Source organism: Ylistrum balloti, unplaced genomic scaffold, assembly GCF_031769215.1.
Source record: "Ylistrum balloti isolate Yb309-2 unplaced genomic scaffold, AGI_CSIRO_Ybal_v1 Utg370402, whole genome shotgun sequence".
Classification (NCBI taxonomy): Eukaryota; Metazoa; Mollusca; class Bivalvia; order Pectinida; family Pectinidae; genus Ylistrum; species Ylistrum balloti.
In genome coordinates this window covers 502,260-525,887 of record NW_026782275.1, presented here as the reverse complement: position 1 = coordinate 525,887, position 23,628 = coordinate 502,260, and the positions used below count along the sequence as shown (strand labels likewise).

The 23,628-nt window shown below is 34.2% G+C and overlaps 1 protein-coding gene across 4 annotated transcripts in view; it reads right to left on the bottom strand.

The window, feature by feature from the left end:
- Positions 1 to 23,628, bottom strand: part of LOC132554413 (high affinity copper uptake protein 1-like) — a 30,811-nt gene that overhangs the window by 4,505 nt on the left and 2,678 nt on the right. For 2 of the 4 annotated variants that reach the window (XM_060218727.1, XM_060218728.1), the window contains exons 2-5: positions 11,484 to 11,687; positions 8,271 to 8,340; positions 7,645 to 7,828; positions 3,207 to 3,239 (exon numbers count right to left, since the gene is read on the bottom strand). In XM_060218727.1, the coding sequence (XP_060074710.1) occupies positions 3,207 to 3,239; positions 7,645 to 7,828; positions 8,271 to 8,340; positions 11,484 to 11,657 (461 nt within the window). In that variant the 5' untranslated portion in view covers positions 11,658 to 11,687. Of the gene's footprint in view, positions 1 to 3,206; positions 3,240 to 7,644; positions 7,829 to 8,270; positions 8,341 to 11,483; positions 11,688 to 13,431; positions 13,518 to 23,628 lie in introns of those variants that run through there. The other 2 variants (XM_060218730.1, XM_060218731.1) reach the window with 2 other exon arrangements.

The following is a 23,628-nucleotide window of genomic DNA, read 5'->3' as shown; positions in this document are numbered from 1 at the left end:
CAGAACAATACAATTGTTAGATGCAGTGTTCATTGTAGTAAACAGAACAATACAATTGTTAGATGCAGTGTTCATTGTAGTAAACAGAACAATACAATAGTTAGATGTAGTGTTCATTGTAAAAAACAGAACAATACAATAGTTAGATGCAGTGTTCATTGTGGTGAACAAAACAATACAATATTTAGATGCAGTGTTCATTGTAGTAAACAGAACAATACAAATGTTAGATGCAGTGTTCATTGTAGTAAACAGAACAATACAAATGTTAGATGCAGTGTTCATTGTAGTAAACAGAACAATACAATATTTAGATGCAGTGTTCATTGTAGTAAACAGAACAATACAAATGTTAGATGCCGTGTTCATTGTAGCAAACAGAACAATACAATTGTTAGATGCAGTGTTCATTGTAGTAAACAGAACAATACAGTAGTTAGATGCAGTGTTCATTGTAGTAAACAAAACAATACAATAGTTAGATACAGTGTTCATTGTAGTACCGTAAATATTCGCGTATAGTGCGCACTCGCGTATAGTGCGCAGGTACTTTTTGGAGATCAGATTTTAAAAAAAAAAAAAATCTACAGAAAAATTAATTGACTGGTCACTGCGACGAAACATTTGATGTGGTCTGATCCATTGATAATTAGGAAACCACAATGAGCGTGACCCTAACACATGTAATTACCTTAAGTAAACAAATTTACCCAGGTGACCTACCAAGCATGAAAGGCTTGGCTGATTGTATAATTAATGGTTCATGACAGTTAACACGTTGAGTATGACGAGACTGATGACACCCGGCTTGGGCTGAACGCGTACTATTGGTCAGAAAACGATGTTGTTTTAACTGTCTGAACATTTTCAATCCTACCTTGTCCCCATAAAAGCAGGTGGTTTGTTCAGTATAGGTATGATCTTTCATGGTATCTGTACCCACCGAGGTATCCAAAGGTATTTAATGATAGATTGTTTACACCGACTTCGACATGGGGAAACTGCGAACGCCATTTGACTACACCGAGAGACTGGAGTTTCGTGCCGCCGGTCGCCACTTCGACATTCCAGAGTGAAATATCAAGGCACGGAAGAAAGAAAAGACCGTTTAAAGTCCCAACCACTGACCAGAAGGGCTGACATAGGTGCGACAGCGAAACACCCAGAGATGGAGAGAGAGAGAGCTGTTCAACTTTGTATGCAATCGCCGATATCCTGGCATCGCTGCCAGTACAACAGAACTGCGCGTGCGGGCCATGCAGATCAAGAGAGATCATGGGGTCACCAACTTTGGGCATCGGTGGGATGGGCTGTCCGATTTATGAACAGAACGAAAATCGCCTAAAATCTTTCGGATTCATTGAATTCCACAGATACAACATCAAAATGACGGGAAACGAAAAAAAAATTTGATTCACCGTACTGCTAGCGTGAATGGCAGATGATTAAAACATTTTATTTTTTTGTTGTTTTTATCTCCAAAATATCATATAAGACCGACGACTTTTACATATAACTATGTGAAGGGAGGTAATCCAATATGGCAGATGCAGAACTCGGGAATGATAACCCCAGGAATGGCATGTACCTGCGTATAGTGCGCACCCCCTTTTTGACACGACAGTTTCAGCTTAAAAAAGTGTGCACTAGACGCGAATATTTACGGTAAACAGAACAATACAATAGTTAGATGCAGAGTTCATTGTGGTGAACAGAACAATACAAATGTTAGATGCCGTGTTCATTGTAGTAAACAGAACAATACAATAGTTAGATGCAGAGTTCATTGTGGTGAACAGAACAATACAAATGTTAGATGCCGTGTTCATTGTAGTAAACAGAACAATACAATAGTTAGATGCCGTGTTCATTGTAGTAAACAGAACAATACAAATGTTAGATACAGTGTTCATTGTAGTAAACAGAACAATACAAATGTTAGATGCAGTGTTCATTGTGGTGAACAGAACAATACAAATGTTAGATGCAGTGTTCATTGTAGTAAACAGAACAATACAATAGTTAGATGCAGTGTTCATTGTAGTAAACAGAACAATACAAATGTTAGATGCAGTGTTCATTGTAGTAAACAGAACAATACAATAGTTAGATGCAGTGTTCATTGTAGTAAACAGAACAATACAATAGTTAGATGCAGTGTTCATTGCAGTAAACAGAACAATACAATAGTTAGATGCAGTGTTCATTGCAGTAAACAGAACAATACAAATGTTAGATGCAGTGTTCATTGTAGTAAACAGAACAATACAATAGTTAGATGCAGTGTTCATTGTAGTAAACAGAACAATACAATATTTAGATGCCGTGTTCATTGTAGTAAACAGAACAATACAAATGTTAGATGCAGTGTTCATTGTAGTAAACAGAATACAATAGTTAGATGCAGTGTTCATTGTGGTGAACAGAACAATATAAATGTTAGATGTAGTGTTCATTGTAGTAAACAGAACAATACAATATTTAGATGCAGTGTTCATTGTAGTAAACAGAACAATACAATAGTTAGATGCCGTGTTCATTGTAGTAAACAGAACAATACAATAGTTAGATGCCGTGTTCATTGTAGTAAACAGAACAATACAAATGTTAGATGCAGTGTTCATTGTAGTAAACAGAACAATACAATAGTTAGATGCCGTGTTCATTGTAGTAAACAGAACAATACAATAGTTAGATGCCGTGTTCATTGTAGTAAACAGAACAATACAAATGTTAGATGCAGTGTTCATTGTAGTAAACAGAACAATACAATAGTTAGATGCCGTGTTCATTGTAGTAAACAGAACAATACAAATGTTAGATGCCGTGTTCATTGTAGTAAACAGAACAAAACAAATGTTAGATACAGTGTTCATTGTAATAAACATAGCTACTGTCAAACATACAAGAGTACAGGCATTTCTGTTTAAGGCCAAACAGAACAACCTATCACATTCACCTTTCATTTATATATTGAATGTTTTTGTCATTATTACTGAAGTGAGTTGATATTCCTTTGCAAAACACAGATAGATCAATTGCCGTATCTTTATAATGACATGTAGTCTTCCAAATTTAATATTCAAGGTGTTAAGTTAAATGTGAAAAGTAATTCTTGTTTGCTATAGAATACACTCGTAATACCCTGTGCTGAAATCATTAGTATATATATAATTACAACATTGACACAAGACAAATTTGCATACTTGCGTAATGTTCTTTGTTCCTGAAGGTTATAGCTTCAAAAAAGAAACAAACAACAAATAAAACAAAACACTATACAGTCAAAGCTGTCTTAAAGGCTACATACCGGTACCTCAAAATATAGACCACCTTTTGCAAGGACTGTGTGGGTTTTAATATAGTACAGTTTGTAGTAATATCATCTCTACACCCTGACTATTCTCTCCTCAAAATATAGACCATCTTTCTACAAGGACTGTGTGGATTCTAATATAGTACAATTTGTAGTAGTATCATCTCTTCACCCTGCCTATTCTCTCCTCAAAATATAGACCATCTTTCTACAAGGACTGTGTGGGTTCTAATATAGTACACTTTGAAGTAATATTATCTCTACACCCTGACTATTCACTCCTCAAAATATAGACCATCTTTCTACAAGGACCGTGTGGGTTCTAATGTAGTACAATTTGAAGTAATATTATCTCTACACCCTGACTATTCACTCCTCAAAATATAGACCATCTTTCTACAAGGACTGTGTGGGTTCTAATGTAGTACAATTTGTAGTAATAGCATCTCTTCAGCCTGTCTATCCACTATTTTCTGTACCTTTCAGTGGTCTTTATAAACAAGTTTGACTGTATATTGTGTTCTAAAGGTTCAAAACTCAGTTATCATCAAGGATAACACTGGCAGGAACTAACTGACTATATTTAGAACTGTAGCAGAATGAAGCATGGGAGAACAAGCAAGGTAAAGGACTATCGTCTGTTTGGTGGTATAAAAACTAGCAGATTAAGTGCATTAAAAGCATGTCATATGTTTATCTTCCATGTGGTCATCATCAAAGCCTATATTCTGGAGAAATGCCATCTTTTCTTACTCACTTAAATTAATACCGATACATAACATAAAGGCAAATATGCATGTAATTCAATTACACTCAAACTATGTACCTTTGAATTACATGCAATGATTTTTTCTGCAGATAACTCTTTCCTAAGATAACTGGCTACCCATTAACTTTTAGCACATAAACATACATATGATATATATATATATCCATTCAATATCCATCTAACATCCATCAGTAGAAAATTTGATTACAATAAAATTTTCTTAGTCATGTTTTATAGGAAGATACACGTATATATCATTGCATTCATCTGGTCTCAATTTATATTTCATTTAAGAACATGTTACCTTTAAAGAAATTTCAACTTAGGAAATACTTTTAAGAATTTAGTGATTAAAACCTTTAGAAATATCCAGAGTTGTGATGGTATTTATCATTCAACCAAGTTGATTGTGAAAGTTGAATCCTAAACAACCATGTAACATTAGTGTAAAATCCTAAAATGTCTACACTACTAGAGAACACAGTGTCTCACAGATGTATTTCTCCAGCAGGCTACATAGACCACAAGTATACAAACTAGGGTAACCCAAAACCATTTGGACATATAAATGAATTACCAAACACCTCCATTTTGCTTTTGATGAGGTGGTGATGAAGGATTATTGAAATTTTCTCTGTAAGTAAATGTAAAATATCAATGAAATAAGATCTTTCTACACCAGGGACTAATTTGCTATATACCTGTAAATACGATTTCTACAGCCTATATGACCAAGGACTAATAACAACCAGTCTGATTAACCTCAATTGTAACAATGAACAACTTCTTGATTTTGTTTCAAAGATCTCCAAACAACGCAAATCTTGACAGGGTAACCATGTGGAAGTTTATAAATGTGTACAGAAATTTAGTAGTCTAGACTCCAACTATATGCATGTCATTACGAAAGAAACATGTCCTTCTTTTTTAAAAACGGTCCTTGACACTTGATGCTTGTTAGTATGCCTGGTGGTTCTGTTGTTATTTACCTTGTTCTTATTTGAGGATATGACAATATTTCCTGGATTGACAAAAAAATTACATAGTAGGTGTTGTGAAAGACCCATTAACTCTTCTGAAATGCCTGGTTTTATTCTCCTTTTTTAAAGTTCTCTGTATAAATCTTTTTCCAGTTTTTATACATATTTTGCCCTGGTTTCATCAAATTTCAAGTTTGAATAAAGACTGTGTTGACATGATGGATTTTTTTTTCTGTTTCTGTATGTTGATAGGAAGACAACATACTCCATGATCAGGAATTGTTTTCACTCTACTTATATATACATATAACACAAAGGTCATGTCATTTTAATAGAATTCCTTAAAATTCTGCAAGGATAGGTGAGTTACCGTAAATATTTTATCATATTCAACAATCAACAGGGCCCTGTTTCTACATATACTAACTTATATAGTTTGAAATTGTTCCTTTATCTTTAAACATCAATTATGCAGATACATTTACAGTTATGTAAATATGTATTTTTTTTCTATGAATACATTTACCAGTATTTAGGTGACAGAATGTAATTCTAAAATCAGATAGAGGCATATAGTATCACCCCCTCCTCCTCAGAGAAAGGTATGCAGTTTCACAACCTCCTCAAACAAAGGTAGGTAGTGTCACCACCCCCTCAAACAAAGGTATGCAGTTTCACCACCTCCTCAAACAAAGGTAGGTAGTGTCACCACCTCCTCAAACAAAGGTAGGTAGTGTCATCACCTCCTCAAACAAAGGCAGGTAGTAGTATCACCACCTCCTCAAACAACGGTAGGTAGTAGTATCACCACCTCCTCAAACAAAGGTAGGTAGTAGTATCACCACCTCCTCAAACAAAGGCAGGTAGTAGTATCACCACCTCCTCAAAAAAAGGAAGGTAGTGTCACCACCTCCTCAGAGAAAGGCATGCAATTTCGTCACCTTTTCAAGAAGGTTCAGCAAAGCAGCAGATAATGCATTCAGTTATCCCTTTAGACCAGGTAAGCTTAAAAGTAGCCAGTCTTGAGACATTTCTTAAAGTAAACTGTATATAAAATGGTTTTATTTTACAGATACATAAAGAGACACCTAGTTTTATGCGTGGTCAGGTTTTAAGTAGCGGTATCTGGTAACAGTTGGACAAACCATTGAATATCAGAAGCTGTTTAAACCTAATGATAATATTATTTGTATAAGCACCATGTTCTAAGTATTTAAGCCAATGTCAATACAATGTATTGATGTATATAATACATATCCATTTTGCAACATGTGCATTTTAAATCCTTCTCTTTCTCCTTATCCTCAAAAGGAAGAATATAGTTTTTTTTTGCTTCTGAGTTATTTCACTGTAGCACCAGGTGGCAACTTATATATATCTAATAGAGGCTGGAAAATTTATTGCACGTTTCAGGCGAGAGCTTGTGATTATCTTTTCAAGTCTGTATCAAGGTGTTACACAAATCACAATTACCAAACAGATTCTGCATTTTTGGTCTCCAGTTGAGGACTTTGATTTTTTTCTCATGTACAGACCACTTTAAAGCTATGAATTTTGAAAATGAAAGTGAAAATAGCTTTTTTAAGCATATGACCAAGCCATTTGACCTAGACGTCCATTTTAGAACTTGTGGGCAATACATGTTAAACACCATACACAGTATACAGCAATGGTTAAATTCTATAGTATGTGACCTTGACCTTTAATTTATCAAATGGATATCAAGACTTGTCTAAGGTAGATTGATTACAATACTGAATGGTGGAACAGTCAAACTAAGGATTCTAGTAACAGTGACCTTGACCTTTGTTAAATCATACATTCAAATGCATCCAAGGTACATGTATACTATAAGACATTTTCCCTTCCACTCCCAAGCAAAATGTAACCTTGGATCTTTTAACCTTGAACAATGACCAAATTAATATAGGATGTATAACTTGATGTTATGATACTATTGGGTAAATATGAATCAAAATAATACCCACCCCTTCCTAACATAGCTGGGATGTAATATTTAGACTGACAAACAGATGGACAGATCTGACAAAACAATATTGCCTCTTTATCCGATCATACATAGCAGATGGACAGACCTCTCAAATCTATATCTCCTCCCCATCCTACAGAACATAGCAGGGTTATAACAATTAGATTGACAGACAAATGGACAGACCTCTCAAAACTTATATCCCCTCCCCATCCTCCTTAACATTACATAGCAGAGGTACAACAGTTAGACAGATGGATAGATGGACAGACCTCACTAAACAATATCACCTCTCCATCCTACCTAACATAGCGAGGATTTAATCACAATTTGACTGACGGACAGATGGACAGACCTGACTAAACAATATCACCTCCTCATCCTACCTAACATTGCCAGGGTTTAATCGCAATTTGACTAACGGACAGATGGACAGACCTGACAAAACAATATCCCCACCCCATCCAATCTCAAATTGCAAACACAATAAACATTTCACTCCATTCAAAGACAGCAATGCACTGAAATAATCAACATCAACAACAAATTTGGTCAGAAACAGGTGTGATAGATAAGATAAAGTACCTACCTGTTGTTTTTTGATTTGCTAGGATCTATGACAGAAGTGTCTTGAGAGAAGCCATTTCCTGTCGCAGTGACACTGCTGTATCTGTTGGTGGTCAGACTTTTCCTAAGTAAGTGCTCTCTAAGCACCTTCAGGCCCTCGTAGAGTACTGCCAGGAAAAATATTGCCACACAAGCTCCGCCCATATCTGGAAGTGTCAATATATATAATCAAAAGAATTACAAATCGTCTTACACTTCTCCTTATATAAGCGTTAAGATAAGTCATTGTTTGTTACAACGCTCAAGTGTGAAATCACTTCATTTACAAAACCAAAACTGTATGTTAAATCAACCACAGAACACTAAGCAGAAAGTTGTGAAAAAGAATTATAATGAAATTAACAGGGCTAATTTTCCTATTTTTGTATAAATGTTACATAATGATCTCAAAATATCCTTAACTTTCTAAATTATTTATTAGTGAAATTGAATGATCTCATAAAAAAAACCCTGATAGATTTTTTTCTGTATAGATTGCCATAATGTCAGCAATATGTCCAACACAGCCAAAAGGGAGAAATTCTATCATTGATATCACAGAAGATATTAATATCTTAAGCAAATAGTGAATGAAGGTTATAAACTGACCTCCAGCTGTAGAGGTGAGCAATGTCTCAAACAAGATGTACTCCTTTACCCCAGTGTGGAAGTACATTTGCTGAAAAAAGAATTATTCTAATGAGTCAAAAACTACAATCAGAGACACAAATAGTCAAATCAATCAGAAATCAGCATTTTAATAGGATGTCTGTGACTTAATAAGTCTTACACTCACACCTGTAATTATCCCTGTATACATCTAAAATCTATACCTGTGATAATCCTGTAATTTTCCCTGTATAAGTCTGACACCCACACCTGTAATTATCCAATAATTTTCTTTCTATAAGTTTGACATCAACACCTGTAATCATCTTTGTATCAGACTGACACTCATACCTGTAATTACCTTTGTATAAGTCTGACACCCACGCCTGTAATTACCTTTGTATAAGACTGACACCCACACTTGTAATTACCTTTGTATAAGACTGACACCCAACCATGTAATTATCTCTATCTTTATTGCTGTATAAGTCTGACATCCACACCTGTAATTACCTTTGTATAAGTCTGACACCCACACCTGTAATTATCTTTGTATAAGACTCACACCCATACCTGTAATTATCTTTGTATAAGACTGACACCCACACCTGTAATTACCTTTGTATAAGACTGACACCCACACCTGTAATTATCTTTGTATAAGACTGACACCCACACTTGTAATTACCTTTGTATAAGACTGACACCCATACCTGTAATTATCTTTGTATAAGACTGACACCCACACTTGTAATTACCTTTGTATAAGACTGACACCCATACCTGTAATTACATTTGTATAAGACTGACACCCACACCTGTAAATACCTTTGTATAAGACTGACACTTTGTACACACCTGTAATTACCTTTGTATAAGACCATACCTGTAATTACCTTTGTATAAGACTGACACCCATACCTGTAATTACATTTGTATAAGACTGACACCCACACCTGTAATTACCTTTGTATAAGACTGACACCCACCAATGTAATTATCTCTATCTTTATTGCTGTATAAGTCTGACATCCACACCTGTAATTACCTTTGTATAAGTCTGACACCCACACCTGTAATTACCTTTGTATAAGTCTGACACCCACACCTGTAATTACCTTTGTATAAGACTGACACCCACACCTGTAAATACCTTTGTATAAGACTGACACCCATACCTGTAATTACCTTTGTATAAGACTGACACCCATACCTGTAATTACATTTGTATAAGACTGACACCCACACCTGTAATTACCTTTGTATAAGACTGACACCCACACCTGTAATTATCTCTATCTTTATTGCTGTACCTGACTGACACCCACACCTGTAATTACCTTTGTATAAGACTGACACCCACACCTGTAATTACCTTTGTATAAGACTGACACCCACACCTGTAATTATCTTTGTATAAGACTGATACCTACACCTGTAATTACCTTTGTATAAGACTGACACCCACACCTGTAATTATCTTTGTATAAGTCTGACACCCACACCTGTAATTACCTTTGTATAAGACTGACACCCACACCTGTAATTACCTTTGTATAAGACTGCCACCTACACCTGTAATTACCTTTGTATAAGACTGCCACCTACACCTGTAATTACCTTTGTATAAGTCTGACACTGACACCTGTAATTACCTTTGTATAAGTCTGACACCCACACCTGTAATTACCTTTGTATAAGTCTGACACCCACACCTGTAATTACCTTTGTATAAGACTGACACCTACACCTGTAATTACCTTTGTATAAGACTGACACCCACACCTGTAATTACCTTTGTATAAGACTGACACCCACACCTGTAATTACCTTTGTATAAGACTGACACCCACACCTGTAATTACCTTTGGATAAGACTGACACCCACACCTGTAATTACCTTTGTATAAGACTGATACCTACACCTGTATATGTTTTTGTAAAAGTCTGATACCCACATCAATAATTATCTCTACATCAGTCTAAAACCCACATCTATATTAGGCCATTTTTTGTGTCCACACCTGTAATTGGACAGAGCTATTTACTATGTGTATAACATCAGATCATGACAACAATCACTTTTAATAATCTATGATAATGAGCTAAAACAATTTATGTAAATTTATTTAAATGAACTCTCTATAGATTTATTATTCTTTTGTCAGTAACTATGGAATGTGAGGTCAGTTTACACTATAAATGATTTGATACTACAGAACGGGAATTGTGACCTGTGACATGTAGACGGGAGAAGTATATCAAGCCGTTACTGTACAGATTGATATTGTTAAGTCAATATCACTGTTTATTCCTCTGTACGATGTATGTAATTATGTATACTGTATACACTGAGAAATGTACATGAATAAGATTTGAATTATTGAAACTAGTGTAAGACAACATAATTTTGTCATTCCTTGATCTAATCTTGTGTTATACAATCTTTAATTTTCTGTTCTAATATTGTGTAATAAAATCTATAATCTGCTCTAAGTTGTTTAAATATCTCTTTGTCAATATTTGACTAAATAACAAAAAAATTCAGGGAGGTGGAGACATATTGTCTCTCCAATGCTTTAATTACTTCAGTAAAATTTGTTCAGGATCTACAGTGGAGGCTTGTTGTAAACAGAGTACTCACTAAAAGTGATAAAATAGTGATCCTGGAGTAAAGACACTCCAAGACCAATAAATAACAATCGTAATTCTGGATGTATCCTGTCAACAACATATACAGGCTTTCAATGACTCTGTAGACACAGGAATTCCTTATTTAGTCATACCTACTTTAAGAGTACTATCAGTACGTTTGTAGATTAGGAAATGGGTAGATAGATAACAGTATAACATATCACAAATCTGTCCAGTATAGTTAAACGTTTTTGAAGTTTTTTTTTTATCTAAGTAATATGAAATGTGTAATTATCACTGAATATCACTATAACAGAAGGTATTCATTTTCTCTCAAGTCTCAACTGAACAAGGATGACTGTATCCATATTAATAGGCATGTGATCAAATCAAAGTAGTTTCTTAAAAGAAGGACCTACAAGCCAGACTCTAACAGTGGGGCTCTAATCTATAAAATCATGCACTCCCCCATAATTGACATTGGTAGTACTCATCATCATGCCTCCCATACCTCCAGGCATACCGCCCATGTCCACACCACTCACACCCTCCCCCATGACTGACATTGGTAGTACTCACCATCATTCCTGGCATACCTCCAGGCATACCGCCCATGTGCATACCACCCATACCGTTTCCCGTGTCTCCCATGCCTCCCATGCCTCCCATGCCTGTCATGCCGGTCATGCCGGTCATCTTGTCTCCCATGCCGGACATGGATGTGGTTCCCATTGACATATTCATATTGTTCATGTTGACTGTTGTGGACTGCTCAGGTTAATTCTGAAAGAAACATAAATTAACAATTCAATAATTCTGTAGAGAACAAAATCCACACCAATCACAGACAGGTGCGAAAACCATTGGATAAAAAGGTATTTTAAAATGTGTGAAGGCTTTCAGCCCTCGTTAAATTCTTACGTGTACACATTATGCAGACTTATTTCTAATTCATTTTCTGTATCTTTTGATCTACCACAGAGTGTACAAGGCTTCAATACCATGTATATCTGTTATCATCAGATCAATCTGAAAGGCAATTAAGACACATTCCTGTCAACAGTTTAACAATCTCAGCAATAACCACTGCTCTACAGTTTTATGTTTTAGTCTGTAACTTAATAAGTCCTTTGTCTGCTGGCGATAATTAGGCTCTTTCTAAGGACCAGGTACAGAAATATCAGAGGACTCCAAAAATAAATCGCATATAAAAATGTTTTGAGAATATTATCAATATCTACATCTGTTAATTGTTGGTTTCCTGGAGTTATTGCCCTTTGAAGAGTCAAGGTTATTTTTGGGGGGATCTGCTTGAATAAGCTGTTAGTTACCTCACTGATCAACATGTGAAATGCCAGGCCATGCCCTCCAGAACAATTAGAGTAAAATGCCTTGTCCCATGACAGATCCATGACAGACCAGTCTAGCTGTTTCTCAGCTTCTCAAACACATAGCACCACAGGGACTATCTAACCACACATTTTGGATCTTCTACCTACTTAACTAGCACTGTCCCTGCATTGGCAGGTGTCTCTTATTTAAACGATACTGCATATACTTCAGGATATATCACATTATCAGGCCAATTTGTATACGTTTGCTGATCTGATGTACTGTTTCCATGAGGTACAAACTTTTTTCAAAAAATAGTGTATGGAGGGCAAGCATTTGCCCTGAGTTTCTTTCAACCTTTCATAAAACCTTCACCTTTGTTAAAGCCCAATTATAGATACAGTGTACATACAAACAACTATTTCAACTGTTTGTTTAATGGGCAAAACATCAAAATCAAACTTTGGCAAAGGTTGCCATATGTAAATGAATTATAAATAGAAGTTGTTCCTTTGACTTTAATTCCCTGGTTCCATCAGAATAGTATGATTTAAGGATGGGCAACAAAACTGTACTATCAAGACTTAAGATCTGCTCCCTCGTACAACTATATATTTGTGTTACAAGACATTCTCGTATTTCATAAACTTTCGAATTAAGAAATTATTTCAAAGCTGTTTTGCATTGAGAATGCATCTGATTTGATGAAGCCACACTATAGGTCATCTAAAACAGATCCTTGTAATTATACGCTCCCTATTCTTTCAATGACTTTTGATGGTCTAAGACAAGATCATATGGATAGTGATAGTAAATCATGTGAAAGAGCAATTCCTCTTCAGAAACATTAAACATGTGAAATTTCTATCTAATGCTTCCATCAAGACAAATACATTTGCGGATATGATTCCCCAAGACTGAAACAGTCTCTTCAGGAACAAGGCAGGCATAAGTATTTGTTTACATTAAAGAGATATTTTGTACAGAGAAAAAAACCATGAATTATATCACTTATATATGTTGGTTTAGCACCAACTATACAAAGCTTTTTAACATGAACTTGGTTAAAAATTCAATATCTGATACATGTGACATCCATGATGCGATCCAGTTTCATATTTGCTATCATTTTATATTCAACGTTTTGTTAACTGTGTCCATATCTTATGCAGTAAGAATACGTAAACTGACCAACCTTTATCATGGCTGAGTGATGAGAGAAGTCAACCTGTGGGTACTTATTTACCACATGACCACACACATTTGATAGAGAGATAATTACGTATCAGTAAAATGACTGATAATTATATTGTACCAGCCTACACAGTTATACGCTGTATAAAACTGACCAGCCCTAGCTGCAGCTTCTTATAAGGACATCTGTCAGACACAGACGTCAAACAAACAGGAAGCTACAGGAGTGTAACAGTGGCAAATCATGTCAAATTAATGGAAAATTTTTGAACATGTGGGTGATAATGTGTGGGATCTAATCACTATATGTACAGCCACAAAGGAGAAATAAACAAGAGAGTCTATAGCACTGTGGTAAAACCTTATATGTACATGCAGTCATCAGTGGTCATGATAGACATCATCTGTAGTTAAGTCAGTCATCATCACATGTGATAGTATACAATATAGGCCCTCATCTCCCAAAAACATAGCTACAGGCCCCTGTGATTGTATACCATACAGGCCCTCATCTCCCAAAAACATTGCTACAGGCCCCTGTGATTGTATACCATACAGGCCCTCATCTCCCAAAAGCATTGCTACAAGCCAGTGATAAAAGAGAATGATTTCAGCAAGCATAGGTTCTTATCAAATGTACTGCCATTGTCTGTCATACATTCCTGTTTGACCTCCAGTTTAAGAGATCAAGAAAAATGTTTTGAGTATTGTAGAACTATCACTTTCTTTAACCTAACCCTAACCCTAATGACGAATCAATAAAAATCTACAAATAAAAGAAAAAAGATGTCTGCTCACAATATGTTCTGGTATATATAATATACCCTTATACTGAAAATTGACTTCATGAAAGATCACAAATTTTTGATACATCAGATTTTCTATAAAAGTAGACTATATTTAGTATTATAAGATGTTTTTTGAGTGATATTCACATTAATCAGAATTGAAAATCCCTTAAAATTATATCAATTCAATCTACATATATAGCTTTGTGTTAATTGAATGTGCTGGTGACAATAATCCCCAACCCAGATACATAACACACATGAATATCTTACTTTATACAGTATATATATACTGACATCCTTTTGTAAAATGAGAAGTTTAGTGGTATGATGTGAAATCATGTCAATGAATGACAACTGAACCAGGATGTAGATCTGAAAATATATCTCAATGGGACACTGGGTACAGGGTTATGATTTTGCAATACACATGTAAATCCAGCAGCCATTAACTTGTATAAATGATATTTAGTAATGGGATCGTGATATTTACAGTGAAGATCTACGGAAGATCTATTTATACAACAAGTACACCATTAAATAAATATAACCCTCCCTAAAGGGATCACTGATCATGATACATCAGTTTTTCATGTCTGTCAAGTAAAATCTTCACTCACATTATAATCCCAAAATTTATTCAAATTTTGATACATTTTAACTACAGCATCGTCTAAATGAACAAGGTTTAATCGAAATAGTCTGATTTCCTTTCTTTTTTTTTTTAAATTTTTTTAAGTTTGACCCCTCAAAATCCTTCTTTATCTCTTTCTTTTCTCATTAATGTTAAAATTGATTGCAATTACAATACAATACAATCACAAGACAAATTTAATTCCATAAAATAGCATTGATGATTTTCTATATATATGTATGTATCACAAGAAAAAATGTGTAAATGAGAATGAAACGCTAAGGCTGACTAAGATCTGGAAAGTAATTAATGTCAATAGAGTAATTTTTCAAAAACACAAAAAATTTAAATGTCAATATTTAATGAAAATGATATAATCTAGATTTATATATGATTATCCTTTTCGTTAATTGATTGTGCTAATGTGATGATCAAAGTCCCACACATCTATATACAATTATCATGGTTTTTGTTTGTATATGTAAAATGCGAAATCTCTGTGAAATATCAGCGTATGTATACAGTTAATATCATAGTACCTTTTCTTAAGCTGGCTTTGGTTTAATTAAGCTGGAAATACACATTGACATTGTACTGTGTATGTATGCCGTCAAATGCCTACCTTCACAATAAGTCTGTTTTGTCACTCTGTTAACCACCATTACAATCAACAGAAAGAAGTTTGTTATTATCAGCTAATCTACCACAAATAACCACTTACAACATGTTTATCAACAAATAAAAACAAAGGTAGCATTCAAAAATCTACAGATGACAAACAGATCAACACAAGCAAAGTTGTCTGTTCAGCTTAAAGATACTCTAAATATGGCTTGAAATATCATCTCTTCAAATGATGACCACTCAGCTGCCTGGTGGTCTCCTACAAGCTACTTACAGCGCTATGGTGTGTCCTCCTCAGGTCATTCCTACCAGATCAGGTGTAACTCAGGTATCAAGGCAGTATATATCCCTGTTATCTAACAACACACCACCATCACTAAGTTAACTGGAGTTTGTAATTGTGACAGAAGGATAGATATACCTCTGTGTGTATCAAAAACATTACATCAATATAGCAATGATACAGAAAACACACTACAGCCACCTTACTTAGTGTCACATCAGGTATAAATCAGTTACATTGAGATAGGTATAACAGTCTTCCACTGAAAGGTCGTTGATTAAATTAATTTACATAACTACTCTGTACATTCAAAGTACCTTTTAGCACACATGAGAAATGATGAAACAAAATTATAAATTTTCATTACCAATTAGATTTAATTCTTTGAATTTATCAATGTACTTTTTTGTAACTTTTCCAGCCTTAGAAATGCCATCATCTAACTCATACCTTTCTGGACATAGACAATTTTGACAATATTTGGTAAAATGGTTTTACAACAGTTAGATTTCTTCTTTTTCTCTTCTGTGTTTGACTTAATACAGGCTTTGAAATTAGCCTATTTACAAAATCATAACACTGTTTGTTAAAAGATCACCAACATCAATTCCAGCTTTAGCTATCATCAATTGTAGATGTTGTCCGTCACCATGTGTTGTTTTGAACAGAGATGGCCGAGGACAGTTTGCTGTCGGTGGATTATTTCATGTGGGTCGATCACATCATTGTATTAGATATACCAGCCTTTTCACTGAAGTTTAAGAAATACACATATCATGTGACCTGTGACAACCTTTACATAAATCTGTTTGCTTGACTGCACCATACAATGTGTTGTTTATAAATATCTTGTGTTGGAGGATTGAAACATAATGACATAGGGTTATTTAATGGGATCACTGAAAATACTGACAACACGATTTTGAACATGTCATGATCACATGATGGTGAAACCTGAAAATGACAACAGAGACAGGGACTCAAGTCCTTGTCAGTGAATTGGTAAATCTGATCAATCTACCAGATATAACGACAATGTCAGAGATTCTGCTGCGACTGACACAGATAAAGACGTCAATGATCTTTAAGTTGAAAAATAAGAAAAAAATAAAATATTAAATTAATAAGTTGAAAAGGACATAATAAAAAAAAAAATAAAAACAAAAAAAAATAAAAAATTAAAAACCCAAAACTGACAGAAAATAACTGATGATCAACAACAAAAAAGATGTGTAAGAAAAGTGAAAAAAAAAAAGAATTCCAAAAAATAATAAATTTATAAATTATACTCAAAGTACAATATCCTTTAAAGACCTAAATTGTACTCATGAGTCATCATTGCAGTTTGGTTACTTTTTTAATCTGAACTCTTTTTGTTATAATGTTTCATAAAATCCATCTATTACTCTATCTCTAGAAAGGTTAACACAACATGTCATTCTTGTCAAAGCCATTGTTTACAAACTCTTAATGATTTTCAAAAAATGGTTGTGCAAACTTTTATGTTTTATAAGAAACAAAATATGCTTAACTTTCAACATACTTTTAGACGTCATGACACTTTTTCTTCCATGGTGACATGGAAATCTGACCTTTTAATCACCCTTGGTATCTTATTTGGAGTTTTTTGTACCTTAGTAATGCTGAATTTTTAAGCTGACTGATAAAACTCTTTACTCATATTAATGACTTTTTTCTTTCCTTTTTATCTAATCAATTTTTTTTTCATTCTGACTGTAAAAATATTAGGTGTAACTGAATTATGAATAAATAACAATTCTGTTTTTGCGATGTAAAAATATTTTTTTACACTGTAAAAATTAACAATTTTGAAATAATAAAACCGTCCAATCTGTTTGAAAAACAAAATATCACTACAATAATTAGGCATAAAGATGAATTACCATGCTGCAAAACTACAGAGTATAAGATCTGTATATCTTTCACTCAAGCTAAAAAGGGACCCAGATTCATGGTCAGCTGTCCATTACAGATATTTATTAAGATCCATTTAACAATTTACCTAGCCCTAAACGTCTGCTTGACATTGTTGTCAAACTAGACTTCCAAATTCCCTGACCATTAGAAACTTGTTTTGAATAAAAGCTTGATAGGTGATGATAATAAAACTAAAGCAAGCGGTTAGCTGACCACCCACAGGTTGATAAGTTGCCAAATTGTGAACTGTTACTGAAAATGTCAGGAAAATGATGTAAACATACCATCTTTAACTTTCAGATTCATGGTAAATAAAGTCTGATCCCTGAAAAGTTTACCCCATTTAAACTCGAAGGAGAGCAAACTATAGGCACCCATCCTGTGTTCAAATGATACCATAAAGTCAGAACAGGTCATGCCTCACTATTAATTAAGAATTTACAAAGGTAGATATGTCAACGGTTGATGTAAACGGATGTAAGTTTTATCTCTTATAGTGATTAGTAAGGGAGGTAAAAACAGGGCTCGTCTAAAGTATGTCAGTGATCATTGGAGAGGTAACAAAAGGGGTGATGGGCCTGCAATGCTCTCTCGGTATTCAATACCTTTCATAAATACATTTACATCTCAAATTATTGACACGAATGGGTGGATCAAAATCCAATTAATTTAAAATAACTTGAAAAACTAGCAGGGTTATATCACAATGATCACTGCTACACATAAACCATCTACCAGTGCTGGATCCTTCTTTGTTTTTTTTTTTTATTCCTATTCGTTACCTTGCATATAGATCAGAGGTTTTTTTCTAAAACTGTGGAAGGATTCATTCTAGGACCAAATACCACAATGCTTGGCCTTTTAGATTATTTCAGTCTTCTGTTAAATTAGACCCTGTGACACTGAATATAGGTCAAGGTCATTTCTTTATACAAACATTGTCAGCCTTAATCCCCAGTCATGAACCTACCCATAGAATCCCTTGAATATGGGCCACAGTCATGTTTTTCACAGATTATTTTGTGCTTCATCCAAGAATACCATATGTACTAGTCAAATACTTTGTGTTTTAAACCATAATATTGTCAAACATTTCCACAGCTAAATCAGTTCGAAGGTTGCTAAGTACTGTGAGGATATACTCCTGTAATGAAATGTTCATCTTTTACCCTTTAAACATCATGTCTTGAAAGCAAAGTAGTTCTATTCAGGGTCAATAAAGTGTTGCAAGATTAACGAACCTTGGCCAAAACTTGCCAACTGCAAATTAAAAGATAGCTATCTTGTCCTGAAGCCATGTTTGTTATAAACAGACAGTACTAACGTCACCATTACAAAGATACCTTCACTACAAGGTACATATGTAAACTGTCGTGATTATATTATCTGTCAACCAATTACAACAAATCAAAAATAGCATAACTGAAAAAAAAAGAAGCTAAAATAGCATAACTGAAAAAAAAAGAAGCTAAAATAGCATAACTGAAAAAAAAAGAAGCTAAAATAGCATAACTGAAAAAAAGAAGCTAAAATTCAAGTAATCATATCCTCTAGTAGCAGCTAAGATTTTGATACAATTATAACTGCAAATTGATATTTTTCTTTTCAGAAGCACATTGGTTGAGAACTAAATGTCTACTAATACTGAATTTCAAATTGTCCTTCAAATCAAATTTGGATAGGTAGTTGATTAATATAAGAACATTTTCAGGAAATTTTATGAAAATCAACATATCCCTTTAGCCTGATTAAAGTTTATGAAACTGAAATACATCTCAAAATTAATGTGCAAAAGATCTATTTATTAACAGAAAAACATCACTAAACAAAGTAGAAAAAGATACAATTTCATTCACACTACACATATATACCTTAATACTATTTCATCCACACTACACATATAACTTGATACAATTTCATCCACACTACACATATATACCTTAATACCATTTCATCTACACTACACATATATCTTAATATAATTTCATCCACGCTACACATATACCTTAATACAATTTCATCCACACTACACATATATACCTTAATACCATTTCATCTACACTACACATATACCTTGATACAATTTCATCTACACTACACATATACCTTATTACAATTTCATCCACGATTCAACTGTGTCCCTCTATCTGGCCTACAATCACCGGTAATAGATTCAATAAGTTTGAAGTAAGAATTCACCCTCTGGTTAACTGATCAATGTTTCTCGTCCCAATGTATACACTTATGTAGTTTCCTACATACAGCTGAGAATGTATAGGACAGAATATATAGGACTGGTGATCTGGTTGAAGGGATGGTCTATCGCCTCCGGTCACAAACCTAAGTAGAGGCTAACATAACACACAGGTTAAAATTTCTAATTTCAGGAAAAAACAACAACATTGTATTATTAAAATATGTAATGAAATAAAAACTGAATAATAGTTTTATCAAATGTAAACATTATCTTTTTACTTTTTAATTAAACACAGTGAAATCGAATATGACAATCACATAATTGGCAATTCCATGTATATGTGTATGTATGGTCAACTTTTATGTCATAAAACTTCTAAATATAACATTGTATATAATAAAGAACGTGCCTCCTGTTTACAGCAGACACATCACATCACTCGAGATGGAAAAGCCATCAAAAGCCGATATAAAAAATTTTATGTTTCTTACAAAGACACAATTGTCTTTATTAAGTATTATTAATAAAGAATTTACGTACTACATGAATAATGAAAAGAATGAATAGGTCTTATGATAGACTAACCAGACTGTCATCCACTTGGTATCTATTTACTATACATGTGTAATAAGTTGATGACAGCTCTTACTGTAGACACTATTTTCACTTGTATAATCATGTAAAACACCATCATGATCAAGTCAAAGACCTTTAGTAGTGCCTATTATCAAATTAAATGTGAAAATTAGGAGAAACATATAAAAATCATTAGGGGATAATTATTGACCCTATACTTTAAGGTTGATTCACATTGACCCTATACTTTAAGGAGGTTGATTCTCATTGACCCTATACTTTAAGGAGGTTGATTCTCATTGACCCTATACTTTAAGGAGTTTGATTCTCATTGACACTATACTTTAAGGAGGTTGATTCTCATTGACCCTACACTTTAAGGAGGTTGATTCTCATTGACCCTACACTTTAAGGAGGTTGATTCTCATTGACCCTACACTTTAAGGAGTTTGATTCTCATTGACACTATACTTTAAGGAGGTTGATTCTCATTGACCCTATACTTTAAGGAGGTTGATTCTCATTGACCCTACACTTTAAAGAGGTTGATTCTCATTGACCCTATAATTTAAGAGTGATTCACATTGACCCTATACTTTAAGGAGGTTGATTCTCATTGACCCTATACTTTAAGGAGGTTGATTCTCATTGACCCTATACTTTAAGGAGGTTGATTCTCATTAACCCTGTACTTTAAGGAGGTTGATTCACATTGACCCTGTACTTTAAGGTTGATTCTCATTGACCCTATATTTTAAGGAGGTTGATTCTCATTGACCCTATACTTTAAGGAGGTTGATTCTCATTGACCCTATACTTTAAGGAGGTTGATTCTCATTAACCCTGTACTTTAAGGAGGTTGATTCACATTGACCCTGTACTTTAAGGTTGATTCTCATTGACCCTATATTTTAAGGAGGTTGATTCTCATTGACCCTATACTTTAAGGAGGTTGATTCTCATTGACCCTGTACTTTAAGGAGGTTGATTCTCATTGACCCTGTACTTTAAGGAGGTTGATTCACATTGACCCTATACTTTAACATTGATTCACATTGACCCTATATTTTAAGGAGGTTGATTCTCATTGACCCTATATTTTAAGGAGGTTGATTCTCATTGACCCTATACTTTAAGGAGGTTGATTCTCATTGACCCTGTACTTTAAGGAGGTTGATTCACATTGACCCTATACTTTAACATTGATTCTCATTGACCCTGTGCTTTAAGGTTGATTCTCATTGACCCTATACTTTAAGGAGGTTGATTCTCATTAACCCTATACTTTAACGTTGATTCTCATTGACCCTATACTTTAAGGAGGTTGATTCTCATTGACCCTATACTTTAAGGAGGTTGAGTCTAGTTGACCCTATACTTTAAGGAGGTTGATTCTCATTGACCCTATACTTTAAGGAGGTTGATTCTCATTGACCCTATACTTTAAGGAGGTTGATTCTCATTGACCCTATACTTTAAGGAGGTTGATTCTCATTGACCCTATACTTTAAGGAGGTTGATTCTCATAGAGCATCAAATTATTACTTCAACTCACACTGACATACTAAACAGATTTCCTTTTTTTAATTTTAAGAAATTCTTTGGCTGAATGTTCATTTTTACTGTTTCTTTACTTTATAAATGTATGACTCTGCAATCTTGCTTGCTGAATATTTTGTATATCGTGATCATATACCTGTATAGATGTAATGAAAAACATGGCTATTTTTGTGTTTTTAACAGATCAAAGTAAAATTTTAATGTTTTCAAGCCTGGAACATCTTCCTAAATCAGGAACAGCCTCAAAGGAAATCTGCAGATATGTTCTTAAGGCTCAAACATGTTTTATCTGTTATCACAACTTCAGGCTAAGAAAGAGTAAGGAAAGAATAACCTTTTTATGGAACTGGGTCTTCGCTTGTAAGTCCTGATACCTGTATCCCTTCAGGCAAACAACTTGAACAAATCATTCCCAGGTCAATGTAACATTTGACAACTTCCTATACATGAATAACAATTAAAGATAAGTTATGTAACAGTCAATACAGCTTTAAACCTACAAGCATACAAATAGTTTTTAATTCTCCAAGTTATGCCAATGACATGTCCTCCAGCTATACAACTGGTGTCAGTTCAATATTCTATACAGGTATTCCCACTAATTTTTACCAAGATTTCCTCATTAGAAAGACATTGTACAAATCAAATGTCTGTTATATCTTCCTTTACAAGAATTTAACACTTAATGAAAAAAATTCAAAATTCTAACTCTAATAAACAAAATCATTAGTTAACTTAATAAAGAATAACAAAAAATTCATTGTTATCACCATATCAGTCGCATAAGCTCTGAGATTGGCTCAGAAATATGTCTAAGATTTTTTAGGCATGTCCAAAACATGATTTCTCATTTCAACAGAGATTAATGAGTTCTGGAAATTTAGGTGAGTCCCACAGGAGGAGCATGAGTTCAAGACTCAAATATCAGAGTCTGAAGGTCACTCTTGACTCCTACAGGGTTTGTGTAAATGTATACCACATGGACATCATTTACCAAGAATCTGTATCATGTAATCATCTAAATACTGTCCTCAAACATTCTCGTGAGATTACATTTTAAAAGGATCCTTTCAATAACAGCTTAATATGAATCTGAATAAGACATTTGTATATGTGTTGTGTTGACAGTTGACTCTGTGGCTGGGGTTACCGGAGATGGTCCTATACATGTGAACCACAGCTGTGGAGACAGTCTATGGAGTGTTATCTTTAATGTCCACTGCCATCTCCCGATTCACAGTAACCAACTTAGGTCAGGAAACTATACCTTACTAATCCACCCAGCCAAGGAATGGATTTCAATTTTCACATTCTTTAAATTATAAGACTCCTTTACATAAGATATCCTCTCTATTTGTTTAATGGGTTTTACATCCACTTTTATGGCTTCTGGTCTCTAAGCTGACAGGATATCCACACCATCTAATAATTAATTCAGGTATTTATACATGAGCTACTACCAGCAAAGCAGTATGTTCAATTAACAGGGGGGGGGAATAATCATTACTCTTATTCATTGTTATTTCCTTTACTTTTCAATTAATTTTGACACTTGAATTAGTAATTAACTTATCACTTCCTGCTCAGCATAGTTGAAG